Consider the following 16646-nt stretch of genomic DNA (forward strand, 5'->3'; position numbering starts at 1 on the left):
GGGCCCGGGGGGAGCCGGGAGGATCGCGGAGAGAGGCGGGGGCAGCGGGGGCCGGGGAGGGGGCGCGACGCGGCTGACGTGGGCCGGGGTCGGCGCGGCGGGCCGTGGGCGGCGGCGACGCGCAGAGACTCCGCGATCCGAGGCGAGGACGAGCCGGCGCCGCGCCCGCACCTCCCCGCACCGCCCTCGCCGCGCGCCCCACCGGCGGCCGCCGCCGCAGTCGAGTCCAGCCGCGTCCCCTCGGCGTTCCAGCGGCTCCCGGCGCCGCCATGGCCCGGGCGCTCTGGCCGCGCCTCGGCCGCATCCTCTGGCTAGCCTGCCTCCTGCCCTTGGCCCCGGCTAGGGTGGCCGCAGGTAAGGCGCCGCGCGGATCGGCCGGCCGCCCTCCCCGGTCGGCTGCGGGCCGGGGGCCTCGGGGCGGTCTGGAGCCGGCGGCCTCGCCGGGAGCCGGGGCTGCGGAGGTGGCGCCCTGTGCTCACCTCCCTCCTCTCCCGAGGCCGCGCACTGTGGAGGAGAGCACGGCCTGTCCCTTCACCCCTGTCCCCTGAAGTCGCTGGCACTTGGGGGGCTCCCCGCTCCCCTCGCTTCTGCAGCCCCCTCCAGATCGGCCCCGGCCCTAGGAACGGCGCGGTGGCCGGGGCCTCCATCCCGGAGCCTGGGAACCTCGAAGACGCTGGAGGTGGGGCAGGATGCTGCGGGGGGACCGGGGATGCTGGGGTCCGTCGTCAAGCCACAGACCCCAGGGAGCGCGGCCAGATTGCCTCCAAATGTTGCCTTATTGGGAGAGGCGTGCCACCCAGCTCGTGGGGGGGGGGGGGGGGGGGTGGGGGGCGGGGCGGGGGGGGGGCATGCGATTTTCAGAGCCCGAGAAGCCAGCCTGCCATTTCCTCTCTGGGAATGGTTTCCAAAATGGACCCCGAGCTGGATCCGCTGGGTACCACTCCGTGTCCCCCGGGGCTGTGCTTCTAACATCCCCACCTCCTCACCCCCCGAAGGCCAGCACCCCATTTTTCTGGCCCATTTTGGCGACAAAATAAAGGGGACCCAGGTTGGAGAGTTTGGAGGAGACTGTTGGCAGCTATTGGATGCGTTCAATAATATTATCCAATATGTTCATCATGCCCCGTCCACCCTTCAAAGAATGGTAGAGAGAAGAAAAGATCGAATCCTAACTTGTGAAATGAAAGCCACAAGGGAAAGTAAAAACCCTGCATCTTAGGAGTGAATGTTAAGAGAATTTTGTGCTCGGTCAGGATAATCTGCTTCTCCCTGGATATTCACATAGAAATGAGGTCTCTTGTCTGTTAGGTTTACAGGTGTCCAGAAATGATCAATGTGGCCTAAATTGCTGGAAAAAAAAAAAGTAGGAGGGGATTAATTCTTTGGAAATCATATGTGGTTCCCAGCCTGGCCTACTGCACCCATGATACAGTCGAAACAGCTGAGATGCGGTTGGGGAAAACCCACAGGAGAGAACGATCCAGAAGCCCTTTTGCAGCCTCCTCAGGTCTGAGTCAGACTCAAGCATGCTTCCCGTACCAAGGGTTGAAGCCAGAAGTCGGTGTCCTGGACCATTTATTAATTCCAGGTTGTGTTGTTCACCCTTCAGAGATACTTTGGGAAGTGTTTTGGGCTGACAACATGTGCAAGGTGCAAAGGCCGATGTAGCCCTTTTCTAGAAGGTTCTAGGGCCCCTGCAGGCTATGTGGTCAGGGAGTATGTACATGGTCCAGGTGGAATCCAAGGGAGCCTGCTGGTGGGCGTTCTTCCACGGGTCAAGCTTCGTGGCTCTTGCCACTTCACGTCTTGCTGTGGCCCTCTCAGCTCTGGGCCACTGGGGTGCCTGTGGGGTCCCTCAACCCTGGCCTGGGCTGCTCTGTACTCCAAGCCCAGGACACCTGGGCTCCCAAACCGGAAACATGGATTTCGACGGGTAGGTTACCCGACCGGGGCTTGGTCCCTTCAGCCGCAGGTGGCAAAGCCTTCATGGTCCATTTCAGATTCTGGACAATTCTGAGACCCTGAAGACGAGGGGCAGCATCACCCAGGGGCTGTGAAATACCTGCTTTAAAAAACAAAAACACAAGCCAGAGAAAAGTGCCCCTGGAGTCTCAGCGTCTGGTTGGGTGGTGGAGGGGATGGCTCCCAGGAGCTGGCCCGCTTGTCTGCTGCTGCCACATCCCCTGCCCTCCCCCACCCCATCCCTCCTCCCAGCTGAGCCGGCTGCCCCCCTGTTCCATTCCCCTGGCAACCGATCTGCGTCGTCTCGTACTCATCATCGTGCTGACATGCGCCCCGTCTTGCTGCAGATGCTGGCTGGCCATTAGCATGCAGCCGAATGTCCCTGCCACCTGCCAGCCTCGCTCTGGCCCACGCGCCTCTCCTTGTGGGGGTGGGGGGAGACGGTGGGCAAGAGCAAGAGGGGGAAGGGTGGAAATGGCCTCTCATCTCAGCACCTCCTTCTGCTGCAGCCTGGCCAAAGGCTGGCCCCCCTTCCCCTGCCAGAGGCTGCCCCATGGCCAGAGGGACTTAGCCTGGGGCTACGCAGATTTACTCTGAGCCCAGGCAGTAGCGTTATCCCCTGGGAGCCCTTGGGGACTCAGGTTCCCCAGTGTAAAATCTACACTGTTTTTTTTTTTTTTTTTCAATTTAAAGACTCTTTGAAAGTTTATTTTTTTTAGCTTTTATTTTATGTTGGAGTATAGCAGATTAATTGGAGAAGGCAATGGCACCCCACTCCAGTACTCTTGCCTGGAGAATCCCAGGGACGGGGGAGCCTGGTGGGCTGCCGTCTATGGGGTTGCACAGAGTCGGACCCGACTGAAGTGACTTATCAGCAGCAGCAGCAGATTAATAACATGGTGGTAATTTCAGGTGGACAGCAAAGGGACTCAGCCATACACTGTGTTTTCTTGGAGAGACTTCTATGTCTGGAATTCTCTCCTTGAGGTTAAGACACTGCCGGTCCCTTTTGCAGTGCTGGCCCAGATGACTTTATAATTCAAAATATGGCATCAAGGAAAGGGATTCGGAACCGATGTGTAACATGAGTGACCAGAAGGCTGGAGACAGAGTCCCCAGTGGGGGCAGGCAACATGGTATTGTGGGGTGAATGGGATCCAGCTGAGGACCCACTCGCCCACCTCCCAGTTTGGCTGAATGAACAGGTCTCTCGTGAACCCCACAAGGGCAGGGGGCATGTCCTGTACTTCTGGGTCCCCTCAGGGCTGTGGGGTGGGGCCCAAGGAAGGGGCGCAGTCTGCAGCACCTGGATGAAGAGTTTCCCCCTCTCTCCAGGTGCCACTCCACAGCGCAGTGTCCAACCCCTACTTGGTGCCGAGTGCTTGACTAGGCTCGGAGGAGATGGGGATGACCCCTGTCCTGCCCTCAGGGAGCTTGCGGTGCAGTTAGGGGAGATGAGGAAATGTCTATCCCAGCCCAGGGTGAGCTGTGTGCCAAGCTGTTGGGAGACTGCTGAAGAGGTGGGGCGGGGTGGGGGTGGGGGGGAGTCAGGGAGGGCTTCCTGGAAGAAGTTATATCCACAGACAGCTAGGTGAAGAAGAGCAGTGGCGACAGCATGTGCAAAGGCCTTGAGGCTATGAAGGACAGAGCAAGTGTTAAAGCTACAGCATGGATGTGCCGAGACATGAATGTGGATTCCTTCTACCCCGAGGCTGGCCTGTGATCAGATGAACTGTGCAGGAAGCTGCTTGCCGGGGTGGCTGAGAGTAGGGCAGGACTGGAGGCCAAGGGTCAGCGGGTAGGATGGAGCAGTCATCTACTGGATGGGGGCTTCCCAGGGTGGCGCTAGTGGTAAAGAATCTGCCTGCCAGTGCAGGAGACACAAGAGATGTGGGTTCGATCCCTGGGATGGGAAGATCCCCTGGAGGAGGGCATGGCAACCAACTCCAGTATTCTTGCCTGGAGAATCCCATGGACAGAGGAGCCTGGCAGGCTACAGTCCATGGGGTCGCAAAGAGTCAGACACAACTGAGTTACTGAGCACACACACACACACGCGCGCGCGCACACACACACACACACACGCGCGCGTGCGCGCGCGCGCAAGTGGTGTTCGTAGTGATGGCGAGGAGCATCGAGAGTGGCAGGGGCCCAGGGACTGGGTCTTGAAACAGCTGGACCCTTTAACCAGACAGAGAATGATAGGTAATGAGAATGATAGGTTTGGGAGGGGAGAAAGCTAGGGGGTCTAGAGCAGAGGACCCCAACCTCTGGGATTAAGGCCTGGTGATCTGAAGTGGAGCTGATGTATGAATGATGGAAATGAAGTGTGCAATAAATAAAGTGATGCGCTTGAATCATCCTGAAACCATCCCTGCCCCGCTCCCTACCCAACTCAGTGGGAAAACTGTCTGCCACGAAACCGGCCCTAGGTGCCAAAAAAGGCTGGGGACTGCTGCTGCACCCCTGGCCTACGGAACTTTGGATGATGAAGGATATATTTTCCATCTGTGCTGTCCGGGAGAGCTATGGCTCTTGAGCACTTGAAATGTGGTTCTGATGCAATGGAGGGACTGAATGTTTTAGTATTAATTACATTTAGGTGATTAAACGTAATGGCATGTGGTTAGTAGCTACTACATTACTGCTTAGTAGAATCGAAGTCACTGTTCCTGGGTTCCATCAGCATTTAGGAGGTACCAGAAGCCAAGGGAGGGGGTGCCTATGCCCAGAAAGGGAGAGGTGGGAGGGGCTGAAATGATGGGGGTGGGTGTTGTGGCCCCTCCTGCCTTCCTTCTGTAGCACCTCGTCTGCCTAGGTGTGCCCTGCCACAGGCTGGACAGTCTCTAACCTCGCCAGCCCTTCAGACATCGCACCTGAAGAGGAAAACCCAAATTGCAGGGAAAGAGTTACCGAAACACACAGTAGCGCTATTGACGAGAGGGAAGGGTTCTGGGAATTCAGATACACCTGCTTGAGGGATTATCTTGCAACCACTGAAGTTCATGTTAGGGCCCCCGCGGACATCCTTCTGATGTGTTGTCGTGTGGAAATAAAATCATGCAGAGTTGTGTGCAGAGGGTGATTCTAACGAAATTGAAGCTTTGGTGCATGAAAAAGAGCCAGAGGACCTTAATCTGTTAGCAGCTGTTTTTTTGGGGGGGGTGTAGGGTAATAGGACACTTCTAATACTCTTTATGCACATGTATTACCTTGTGTGTGTGTGGCCGCGCTGTGCCCTGTGGCATGCGAGATTTTAGTTCCCCAGCCAGATATCTAACCCATGGCCCCTGCATTGGAAGCATGGAACCTTAACCACTGAAGATTCCAGGGAAGTCCCTGTCTTAACTTTTATGACGGAAACAAACCTGATTTTTAAAATCTTACCCATGAGTATGATAAAAGTCTGCAGCTATCTAAAAAGCAGGTGAATCATAATAACTTAGGAAGATGCTTGATATGCAAAACCAGCAACGACAGTGGAATAATCTCAGAGTAAGCATCGTTTGTTAAAAATAGTAGGAAATGTCCAAATATAGTAAGAGGGATTGTTGCTGATTATTTTAAAAGTTTTCTTTTTTAAAAAATTTTATACCTTTCTGTATTTTCAGATTATAATTAGTCTTACATTCAGTGTAAGACTGAATGGTCTTGGTCAGGTGGGGAGTATTATTTAAAAGGTCTCTTACATGGTCTCCATTCCATGTCCACCAGGCCATGTTCTCTCTCTCTCTTTTGAAAAAAATATTTATTTAAAAAATTATTTATTTATATTATTTGGCCATGCCAGGTCTTCACTGAGGCATGTGGGATCTTTCTTTGTTGCAGCATGAGGAATCTTTTTTTTTTTTTCAGTTATGACATGAGGGATCTAGTTCCCTGACCAGGGATTGAACCCAGGCCCCCTGCGTTGGGAGTGCAGAGTCTTAGCCACTGGACCACCAGGGAAGTCCCGAGGCCCTGTTCTCTGCTTGCAACCTGCAAGTCTTAATTCCCAGGTTCCCTGTAAGAGCTGTATCCCCAATATGTCAGTTCAAGTTCCTCAAGGAGCAGACCCAGCTGGAATCAGAGCACTCCAGTGCTGACCCCAGCCGAGACCCTGGAGGTCCCTGAGAACGTGTGGTCCTGTGGAGCTTTCTGTGATAACGAAGATCTCGTGACCCTTGGCGACATGCGGCTGTTGAGCCCTTGGAACGTGGCCAGTGGGACCGAAAAGAAAGTGGGTTTGAAGTTTGTTTCCTTTTGACTGAAGCTTCGGGAGTCCCACGTGGCTAGTGGAACCAACCGTGTTGGGTGGTTCAGATCTAGAAGCTCTCAGTTTATGGATTTGCAGTCTGAGACCAAAGAGAAGGGGCCTTGTCTTGGATCACAGTGACCCTTCCTCCCAAGGCTTGTTCTACCATGTCAGGGCGTGAGGCCTCTAAGGGGGTCCAGATTCAGCTCTGTGCTTCAACTTGGAATTTTGTTTCACCTGTAAAGCCCGGGCCCAAAGAGTGGGTGATGGGGGGGGGTGTCCTTTCTGGGAAGCAGCTGTAGCGGGTCCTCTTGTGACATGAACTGATGGTCATTTTTGTAGCTGAGAAGCCTGGCCAGGTCAGCAGACTCATGCTCTGTAAGGCCCTGCGTGGCTGGCATGAAAAAAGAAAATACATTCAGACACTGGAAAGAGTGTGGGTTTGGAGTCAGCCGGGCCTGGGTTTGAATCCTCACTTGGCAATGTGCTAATTATATGATCCTTGGGCTTGTCCCTTGACCTGACTCAGTTTCTCCACCCATAAGATGAATAGACGCCCACGCAGCGTGGGGCAGTGGGGCTCCTGGCCATGCCCTCTCCTGAAACACAACCTTTGTTTTGGGTTCTTAGGCTTGTATGAACTTCAGCTCACCACCGATGGCCCTGCCACCACGGGGGCAGAGGTGACCGTCATGGCCAGCCTGGTGGCCGACGGCAACGGCAGCCTGGCCCTGCCCGCCAGCACCCACCTCTACCACTTCCACTGGATCCACACCCCGCTGCTGCTCACGGGGAAGGCGGACGAGGCTTTCAGTTCCACCATCCGCGTCGTGGGGAGCGTGCCCGGGGACTTCCCGGTCTCCGTCTGGGTCACCGCCGCCGACTGTGGGATGTGCCAGCCTGTGGCCAGGAGCCTCCTCGTCCTCCCCATCACAGGTGAGGACCTTCCCTCCTAGCTGATTTGCCTTCAGGCTCTTGGGGCAGAGAAAACAACCAGGCATCCCAACCTGCATCACAGGCATCACACCCATCACACACAGGCAGATTAGACCCGTGGTTCTCAGTTGCTGTCGGTTGAGTTAACAAAGGGTCAGAAAATGGTAATACCCATTGCTGGCAGGGCTGTGCTGAAATGGACACAAAGTGCATATTTGCTACTGGGGTGTAAACTGATACACTGCTTTGGGAGAGGAGCTGATCCATATGTATCAATGGCTGTAAGTTATTTTAGTCTTCCGCTCCTTCTTTCTCTTTCTCTCTTTCCCTATCACCCTCACCCCCCTCTCTTTCCCCTTCTTCCTCCCTCACACCCTCCCTCTCTTCTCTCTATTTCCAAGAACTCCCTGCTTTCTTGGAGTTTACAATCAATTTTTTTCTTATTTCTTTGGCTGCACTGGGTCTTATCTGCAGGCAGGATCTTTAGTTCCGGCATGGGAACTTTTAATGGTAGCATGTGGTAGTCTAGCTCCCAGGCCCCCTGCCTTGGAAGTGTGGAGTCTTAGCCACTGGACCACCAGGGAAGTCCCTGTGCTATGCTGCGTTGAATCACTCCTTTGCAACCTATGGACTGTAGCCTGCCAGGCTCTTCTGTCCATGGGGATTCTCCAGGCAAGAATACTGGAGTCAGTTGCCATGCCCTCTTCCAGGGGATCTTCCCAACCCAGGGATCGAACCCAGGTCTCTCGCACTCCAGGCGGATTCTTTACCCTCTGAGCCATCAGGGAAGCCCAAGAATATGGGAGTGGGTTTCCTATCCCTTCTCCAGGGGATCTTCCTGACCCAGGAATCAAACCGGCATCTCCTGCATTGCAGGCAGATTCTTTACCAGCTGAGCTACCAGGGAAGAAGCCTCAGGGAAATCCCTACAATCTATTAACGAACTTATCTTCAGGTAATAAACCTCCATTTGGGTAATGGTTTATGCACGAAAGTGTTCATCACAGTTTCTATAATAACAGAGGAAAATAGCAACAAGCGAAGTATGCAACCATAAGAATACTGATATAATTTGTAATAATAATGATCTTTACAAAGAGTGTGTTTTAGCCTGAGAGAGTACTCATGCTTGTAAATTTTTAAAGATCAAAATGAAATTCTATGACCAATTTGATCAGCTGTGTTTAATGTATGTATGCCTTAAATACGTACACATGTATATTTGGCAGTGGGCTTCCCTGGTGGCTCAGTGGTAGAGAATCCACCTGCAGTGCATGAGATGTGATTGCATCCCTGGGTTGGGAAGATCCCCAGGAGAAGGAAATGGCAACCCACTCCAGTATTCTTGCCTGGAGAATCCCACAGACAGAGGAGCCTGCGGGCTGCAGTCCATGCGGTTGCAAAGAGTCAGATACGACTTGGTGACTAAACGACGACAGCAAATGTGGTCAGTAGAAATCTCGTTTTTTTCTAGGCTCATCTAATACTTTGAAATATTTCCCAAGAGTCGATTTAAAAGCCTGCGCATTTCCTTCTGGTCCTGGGCATCTTTTGTGCCAGAAAGTTCAGGGTCCTGCTGAAAGGGGTACAGGAGCGAACTGTACGTGTAAGACAGGAAGTGAGTCTTCACCAGTATCCATCGGCCCGGGGCAGTGCCTAGGAGGGGGCCGTATGCCTCTGTGTTCGGAGACCTGCAGGGTCCCCTCTTGCTACCACGACGGTGACAGTCAGGAGGTCGGGTCGGGGAGAGGCTGCCCTGCCAGCTGGCACATGGCTCCGCCCTCCTCCACCCTGGGGGCGGGGGACTCACCCTCCCGTGGTTTCTCCCTCCCAGAGTTCCTCGTGGGGAACCTTGTGGTCACCCAGAACACCTCCCTGCCCTGGCCCAGCTCCTACCTCACCAAGACAGTTCTTAAAGTCTCCTTCCTCCTCCACGACCCCAGCAACTTCTTCAAGAATGCCTCATTCCTCTACAGCTGGGACTTCGGAGACGGGTATGTTCTGACCCCCTTTGATGCCCCAGAGGCCTGGCCTGTGTGGAGCGCTCTGTACTCTGCCATCTTCGCCTGCTCTCTCGCACTCCGAACATGCCTTGCACACCTGCTCTGTGCCAAACTCGGGGTCCCTGGGGACCAGTGTGAGCCAGTCTAATCCCTAACAAAACCTGTTCCAAATTTACAGATTTAAAATAATAAACAGTAAACATAATAACCGGACTAGATTGGAATGTAGGCAATGATCCCCTGCAATTGAATAGTTTGGCAGTGGGGAAGGCATTTCTAAGAATACAAACAAAAGGTAGAAACTGTAAAGGAAAAAAAATGCTACATTTGGCATCATCAGATTTAAAATTTGAAATGAAAGAAGCAAGTTGAGCCAAAAGATAATGGTTAAACTGGAAGAAAATATTTGGAAGATATATAATAGGTAAAGGTTCGATAAACTTCATATATAAAGAGCATCAACAAATCAACAAAAATATTTTCTTTATTGCTACTCAAGTTCCTTTCGAAGTGATTCAGGTAATTGTAGAGGAAAAAGTCATAACCTAAGATGGAGGTATGATTCTTCCTGTTTTACAGATGAGAAAAGTAAGGCTGAGAGTTATGTAGATAGGAAATTTGGAGCTGAGGTTCAAAGCCAGATTTGTCTTAACTCCAAAGTTCATATTTCTGCCTTTCCCAGATCGCGTCTGTCTAACACACGGTCTTTCCTTGGTCTGGATGGGGTTGCAGAGCACTTCCTGGCAGGTGACAGGCGCCTGTTGCTAAGAGTTCTTCTACCTGTAACTTACAAGTCCAAAGATGACCAGCAGCCACTCCACCCATGTAGGTCAGCTGACCTCACGGCCTGGCTGGCCCTGGGGACTGCTGCTGAGGTGACATTTTGGCTCGCAAAATGACATTGGTCTGAATGTGTCACTGTACACCCAACCGCTGACCCTAAAAAAGTCACGTGGATCACTCCTGTCATCTCTCCCCTCCCCAACACCTTACAGCACCCAGATGGTGACCAGAGATGGTACCGTCTATTATAACTATTCCATCATCGGATCCTTCACCGTGAAGGTCAAGGTGGTGGCAGAGTGGGAGCAGGTCATGCCGGACGCCGGGAAGGGCATTCTGCAGAAGACGGGTGACTTCTCTGCCTCGCTGAAGCTGCAGGGTGAGTCTCGGGGGGCTGGTGTGGGTTGAGCGTTTGGCTCGTCGAGGAGCCCTGGGTACCACTCCTTCCAGGGCTGGATCACACACAGACCAGAGTGGTTTGCACGGCCTCTCTTCAGCTCCCTTGGCAGCCCTGTGAGGCACCTGTCGTTCCCCACTTCTAAGAGGGCACTGAAGGCCACGGAGGAGGTCAGGGGGCACCGAGTGGCCGAGCCCAGACACTGTGCCATGATGGGACGCATCCCCGTCACTCTCTGTTTCCGGCTACATCTGCCTCCAGTCAAGGAGCGTCCTGTCGGGGATGCGACGGCCCCAGTCAGTTGCACCGGGAGGGAGCCTGCGGACCCGCTGCTCCTGGCTTTGTCAAGACGGGGCTCTGGGGCGGCTGCAGCCGATTTCCCCGTCATGCGAATGGGGTGCTGCTCCCCTGCCCCCCACACACCACAGATGGTGGGGAGGGAGGTGGTTATCCCAAGCCAGCCCCAGATCCTGCTCACCAGAGTCCTGCTGGCTTCCCCCAGCGGTCTCAGTCTAAACGGCTCCAGCATCTGCTGCTGATGGGGAAGCAGGACTCTGGATGTGACCTGTGAACCCCCCCTTCCGGGGGACCAAGTGGATAGGGTGGTGGTCGCACAGCCTGGGAACCCCGGGAGCCCTGAGACAGCTGTCGTCCGCCACCAGGTATAATGATATCTTCTTCTTTGCCTTTCAGAAACCCTTCGAGGCATCCAAGTCTTGGGGCCCACCCTAATTCAGACCTTCCAAAAGATGGTAGTGACCTTGAACTTCCTGGGGAGGTGAGTGAAGCCTGGAGCACACTGTGCTTGAGCTGTGGTCCTGTCCACACTCCCGCTGAGAGGCTCCTGACTTTGTTTCAGCTCAGTTCAGTCGCTCAGTCGTGTCTGACTCTGTGACCCCATGGACTGCAGCACGCCAGGCCTCCCTGTCCAGCACCCACTCCCGGAGCGTGCTCAAACTCATGTCCATCGAGTCGGTGGTGCCATCCAACCATCTCATCCTCTGTTGTCCCTTTCTCCTCCTGCCCTCAATCTTTGCCAGCATCAGGGTCTCTTCAAATGAGTCAATTCTTTGCATCGGGTGGCCAAAGTATTGAGTTTCAGCTTCAACATCAGTCCTTCCAATGAATGTTCAGGACTGATTTCCTTTAGGATGGACTGGTTGGATCTCCTTCCAGTCCAAGGGACTCTCAAGATTCTTCTCCAGCACCACAGTTCAAAAGCATCAGTTCTTCAGGGCTCAACTTTCTTTATAGTCCAACTGTCACATCCACACATGACAACTGGATTTCATCCCTGAGGGGACCCAAGTTAGGGAACATACGGAGTGACGAGCCCACCCTTCAGTGGGCCGTAGGAGAGTCACAGCATGACTCCATTCTCAGGGTCCAGGGGAGGAAGCACTGGCCTTGTGGAGCTGTCTGCAACGTGGGAATGCCCTTACCCCTTCAAATCTATAGAAAGCCCACTTATCCTTTCAGATCCTACTCAAATGCCACCTCCTCCAGGAAGCCTTCCCTGACTTCCTCATTGAGAGCATGCTTCTCCATCCCCGTGACACACCAAGGGTGTCGCTGGAGCATGCATTCTGCCTCGCCCAGCAGTCTGTGCGTGTCCCTGTATGTGTCTCCCCTTGGAATCTCGGGCCATCTCTTATGTACTACCATGTTCCGTGGAGGCCTGGGCACCTGGGTGTTCTTTCCTGGAAAGAACACTGAAGTTCATGACTGCCTGACCTTTCTTGGACTTGCTCTGTGCTCACACCCCTTGTCAAGCCATTGCTGAACCGCCCCCCCGCCCCCCGCCCCATTTCCCTGCAGCCCCCCTCTGAACGTGTGCTGGCGTCTTAAGCCCGAGTGCCTCCCGCTGGAGGAAGGGGAATGCCACCCGGTGTCCGTGGACAGCACGGCTTACAACCTGACGCACGTCTTCCGGGACCCCGGGGACTACTGCTTCAGCATCCAGGCTGAGAACGTCATCAGCAAGGCGCATCAGTACCACAAGGTCCAGGTGTGGCCCTCCAGTAAGTGACTCTTTGCCTCTGCTCCCAGCAGAAACCGGCCGATCCTGCCCCCTCCACCAGTCACCCTTAGTCCACCAATGGCCATCAGCAGCCAATCCCACTGTTACTAGAATCCTCGGTAACCCTGCCGGCCCCAGTCAACACCAGTGCTGACCACCCATAGCACCACCACTAACCTCTAGCACCGTCGGCCACTGCTCTAGCCCCCAGATGCCAGCCCTTCAGTCCCACCAACACCACCCTCAACACCAGCACCACTAGCTGTAACAACAGCAGACTCAGCCGTTGCCCGGCGACTTGTCCAAAACCACAGCCACCACCACCACACACTACTGACCGTTCTTCCAGCATCTTCACGAGCCAGAGTCAGCGCTGCCACAGCAACCGCCCTGGCCACCGTCAGCACCGCTGTCGACGCCCCTGCTCCCAGCCCCGGCCCCCACCATGTGGGCCAGCGCCCTCCACACCGTGCTGCCCCGGGATCGTCCCAACTTCAGCTCTCGTGGTGCCACCACTGCTGCCAGTGGGCAACGTCCCTCCCACACGTGACCTCTGCCTCCCCTGTCCCAGCGCGAGCCCTCCATCCTTCACTGCCGTCACACCCGCCCCATCACCTGCGTCTCAGTGTTTTTGCTTCCAGCAAAACAAGCATCTCCATGGTGACTGTGGTGGCCTCACTGGGCTGTCAGAAGTCTCCCAGGGAGTGCAGGCGGCTCGGAAAGTGTGCGGTGCAGGCTCCCCCATTCACATGGCTGCCCAGCCGTCCCCCCGGCATACTCTTCTCCAAACAGTGACATGGCCCAGCTGCTGGCTTGCAGCCGTGGGATTGGCTGATGACAGCATTAGGTTCTCCCCTTCACTTCCAGGGGGTCCTCTGGAAATGTCCTCCCCGAGAAGAGGGCTTTCTTCTGTGGAGGAGAAAGGATCCCAGACCCTAGGGATGGTCTTTCAGATGCTCAGCCAGGTCCCACCCTGTGCAGAATTAAAGGGGACCCCCTGCCAGCTGCACTTGTCCCAAGGTTGGCCCCATCGATGCACCAGATGTGCTCACTGCCCCTTTTAGTCTTCCAGTCCCTCCTCCTTGAGCCAACTCCATGCTCTGCCCTGGGCCCTGGCTGACCCTGTGTGCCAGGCAGACTCTCTGACCTGCAGGCATCCTTGGGGGCCTTGGGCCCTGACTCCCCCAGCACCTCCTGGGCACTGAGCACCTGCGATCCCCTGAATCCTGCAGAGAAAGCTGGCACTGCAGGTAATCCATGCTGCCTTTCCTCGGAGACAGATCCTTGTGGTGTATGGTGCTGTCTCTACCAGGAGGAGAGCGGGGGAAGGGTGAGAAGGAACCCACACTTGCCGATCACCTGCCTTGCGCCTGCCTCACCTGGTTGCATCTCCACAGCCACCTCGTGGGTCAGCATGACTGTTGGGTCACCTGGGCAGAGCCAGGATTTGACCCCAGGACCCGCTGGGCTCTTCTTGCTCTGCCCTATGGCTTCTCCGCAACAGGATCTAAGCGAGCAAGCCCAGAGCTGCTGGAGGTCACAGGGATGCTTGGGTGTCCTCACGCCCTGGCCTCCTTCCCCAACGCAAGTCACCCGAGAGAGAAAGGAGGGAGCTGCTGGGTCTTTCATGGTCTAGGCTTGGAAGTTGTACGTCATCCCTCTGTCCTCTGCCGCTGTTTAGAAGCAAGTTGCTATGAGTCCAGCCCACACTCTGGTGGGAAATTTAGTTGCACACCCTTTGGAAGTTACTATCAAGTATCACTTTAAAACCCCAACAGACCCTACCTTGGGTTTTGTGAAATCCTGGATTTGCCCATCGGAGTTGCCTGATTGGGATCCATGTACACAAAGAGGGAAAAGGCTCTGGTGGGCTCTGTTCTCTCCCCCGTGCTGTACCCTGAGAGCTGGTATTCAGCACTGACTGCCCAGGCTCATGGCTTCACCCTCTCTTCCTCCCAGGCATCCAGCCAGCTGTCTTTGCTTTCCCATGTGCCACACTCATCACCATGATGCTGGCTTTCATCATGTACATGACCCTGAGGAATGCTACTCACCAGAAGGACATGGTGGAGGTGGGTGTTCGGTGGGGAGGGGTGGGGTTGGGGGCTGGACTCCTGGCCTTGACAGGAGAAGATCTATGGAGATGGCGGGGGGGGGGAGCAGAACAGGGGGGCTAGGAGGTGCTCTGATGTCAGAGCAAGACTCCGGGGCTGGGGCTGACATACCCATGAAGCATCCATAACTGGGGCCCCGTTGATCAACTTGGTTGCTTCTCATGTCACTTACCTCCTACTCCGCTTGCCCTTGGCCTGCCCGCCATGCCCATGAACTGGTAAAAGAGAGGGCAGCCAAAAGCAGGGGAAACCCAGAAAGCAGAAAAGCCAAGGGCACAGGGAAGCCCCGTGTAGTGTCCGAAAGGTGTTTCTGTGCGTGCAGCAACCAGACAGCTGCGCTTGTAAGAGGCTGCCCAGCCAGGTTGCTGAGCTCGTAAGGCCACCTCACAGGGCTCCCGGTGGGCGGGAGGGTGATTGACCCATCGGGTTTTGTTCACCGTAGGTGGCTGATTTTGACTTTTCCCCCATGTCTGACAAGAACCCGGAGCCGCCCACGGGGGTCCGGTGCTGCTGCCAAATGTGCTGTGGGCCCTTCTTACTGGAGACGCCGTCTGAGTACCTGGAGGTCGTCCGCGAGAACCACAGGCTGCTGCCTCCCCTCTACAAGTCTGTCAAAACTTACACGGTCTGAGCGCTGCCCACCCCCAACCCAGTTTCAGTGTTAACTGACTGCTGACCGGGAATTTTGTGCAGTGTCGGGGGAAGGCTGGTGCACGCCGTAAGTGTGGGGCCATCCGCCCTGACCGGTCATCCATCTGTACAGTCGAGCCACCTCCACAAGCCCTGCTCCGTCCCACCTCCCAGCCATCCATCCATCTATATGGCCGGAAGCCCCTCTCGGTCAGCCCCGCTCCACCCCTTGCCTTTGAGGAGGCCCCCAAGTGGGACTCCGACATTGGACATGCTCCCTGTTCTCTACTAGGTGTGCCCGTTGCCCCTCACCGATTCCTCCCCTATTTGGCACATTTGCCGTCCATCTGGGGTTCACACTTCCCTCCTCCAGGCGGCCCTGCCCAGGTCAGCGAGCTAGGAGGAAGCTCACAAATGGTTAATTCAAGGCTACATCACGAAAGGTCTTACATAGAGGGACAAGCGTGCACGACGTCACCCAGATGTTTCAGATGACTTCCTCTCTCTCAGTTGGTTGCTGAGATGTCCCCTCGATCAGAGCTAAAAGGAAACCTGACCTTTCCCACGTGGCCCGACAGCTCCGGGGCCTGGCTCCTGCCTCTGTATGCTGTCCCAGGGGCTCCTGGATCCCCTTCTAAGGACACCCTGTTCCCTGTCTGCTTGCTGGGGGTCAGGTGGGGGGCAGGGCTAATGCTTGGTGAGCATGAAGTGCTTCGTAGACAGCACTTTCTTTTACTAAGTCCGTTTCAACTTGCATTGAGGAAGAGGCTCTGCGGCAAAAGAAAGAGTCAGGCTGGGGGGAAACTTGGGTACCCTGTGCAGGGGACAGAGTTCTCGCCCCCTTATCTGCTCCTAGGGTGGCCTTGAGAGGGAAGAGGACTGGATGGAGCCCAGGGTGGGGGACCAGTCCACCCCTCTCCCTTTGGCCCAGTGGCCTGGGGGAGGCGGGGCAGGTGCAGAGAGTGTGGGTACAGAGGGAGACCACGGTTGGGACCCCATCCAACTGTGCAGGAGTGGGGAGCAACCTGGGCCTGTCTGGGGAGGGGGCAGGGCCACGGAGGCCAAACTCTGTCACCGTAATTTTTTGCTCTCAGACTTTGTGCTGAAGACAGCGTCCCCACTGTTGTACAGCTCATACTCATAAATACTGCCGTTATTGGTGAATAAAGCTTGTGTGCTCTGACGATAGCCAAGTCTAGAGTGGGTGGCCGAGTCTCTTTCTTTTCTGTGCCTGGACGTTTGCGCCTTGCAAGCAGCAGGAGAGGTTCTTGGATGTAGCAGGATGTCCCCATCACGTTCTCGGGCAGGTGCACGGGATGGAGCCGCTGTCCCAGACTCCGGTCTCGGTTTTGACCAGTGGTTCTCAAACTGCCTCTTAGGCTGCCTCACAGACGATCAGGCTCCTGAGGGTCCCCCGGGGTGGGTCCAGGCGCCCCCAGGTGACTCTTAAGTCTGAGACTCTGGGAGTGGCTCTTGATCATGGTAGGACGTAGGCCACACCTAGGAACTTGGAAATGCTGATCCCTGGGCCCCATGCCACACCCAAAACAGCTCCTGGGATGGGGGC

The 16646-nt window shown here is 55.3% G+C and overlaps 1 protein-coding gene and 1 non-coding gene across 3 annotated transcripts; one reads left to right on the plus strand and one right to left on the minus strand.

Annotated features, from left to right (window-relative positions):
* The first annotated feature begins 210 nt into the window (after positions 1-210).
* On the plus strand, positions 211-16279 carry TMEM130 (transmembrane protein 130). Of its 2 annotated transcripts, none has more exons than XM_040263331.1 (8): positions 211-354; positions 6827-7132; positions 8967-9126; positions 10131-10297; positions 11009-11093; positions 12134-12336; positions 14295-14407; positions 14928-16279. In XM_040263331.1, the coding sequence occupies exons 1-8, from the start codon at positions 270-272 to the stop codon at positions 15078-15080; spliced, it is 1272 nt and encodes a 423-aa protein (XP_040119265.1). In that variant the 5' UTR covers positions 211-269; the 3' UTR covers positions 15081-16279. The 2 variants fall into 2 exon arrangements, with proteins under 2 accessions (XP_040119265.1, XP_040119258.1); XM_040263324.1 differs by having other exon boundaries at positions 270-354; positions 14892-16279.
* TRNAG-CCC lies at positions 5838-5910 on the minus strand. The gene has a single exon. It is a non-coding gene; the product is annotated as a tRNA-Gly (tRNA).
* Positions 16280-16646: the final 367 nt, after the last annotated feature.

This window comes from Oryx dammah, unplaced genomic scaffold, assembly GCF_014754425.2.
Source record: "Oryx dammah isolate SB20612 unplaced genomic scaffold, SCBI_Odam_1.1 HiC_scaffold_2, whole genome shotgun sequence".
NCBI classification, from domain to species: Eukaryota; Metazoa; Chordata; class Mammalia; order Artiodactyla; family Bovidae; genus Oryx; species Oryx dammah.

What these genes read in the sequence shown, in the direction of transcription:
- TMEM130 (XM_040263324.1), top strand. Translation starts at nt 270, where the DNA reads ATGGCCCGGGCGCTCTGGCCGCGCCTCGGCCGCATCCTCTGGCTAGCC. An exon ending in CCCGGCTAGGGTGGCCGCAG is followed by an intron (nt 355 to 6,826) that starts GTAAGGCGCCGC and finishes TTGGGTTCTTAG; the next exon opens with GCTTGTATGAACTTCAGCTC. An exon ending in ACCTTGAACTTCCTGGGGAG is followed by an intron (nt 11,094 to 12,133) that starts GTGAGTGAAGCC and finishes ATTTCCCTGCAG; the next exon opens with CCCCCCTCTGAACGTGTGCT.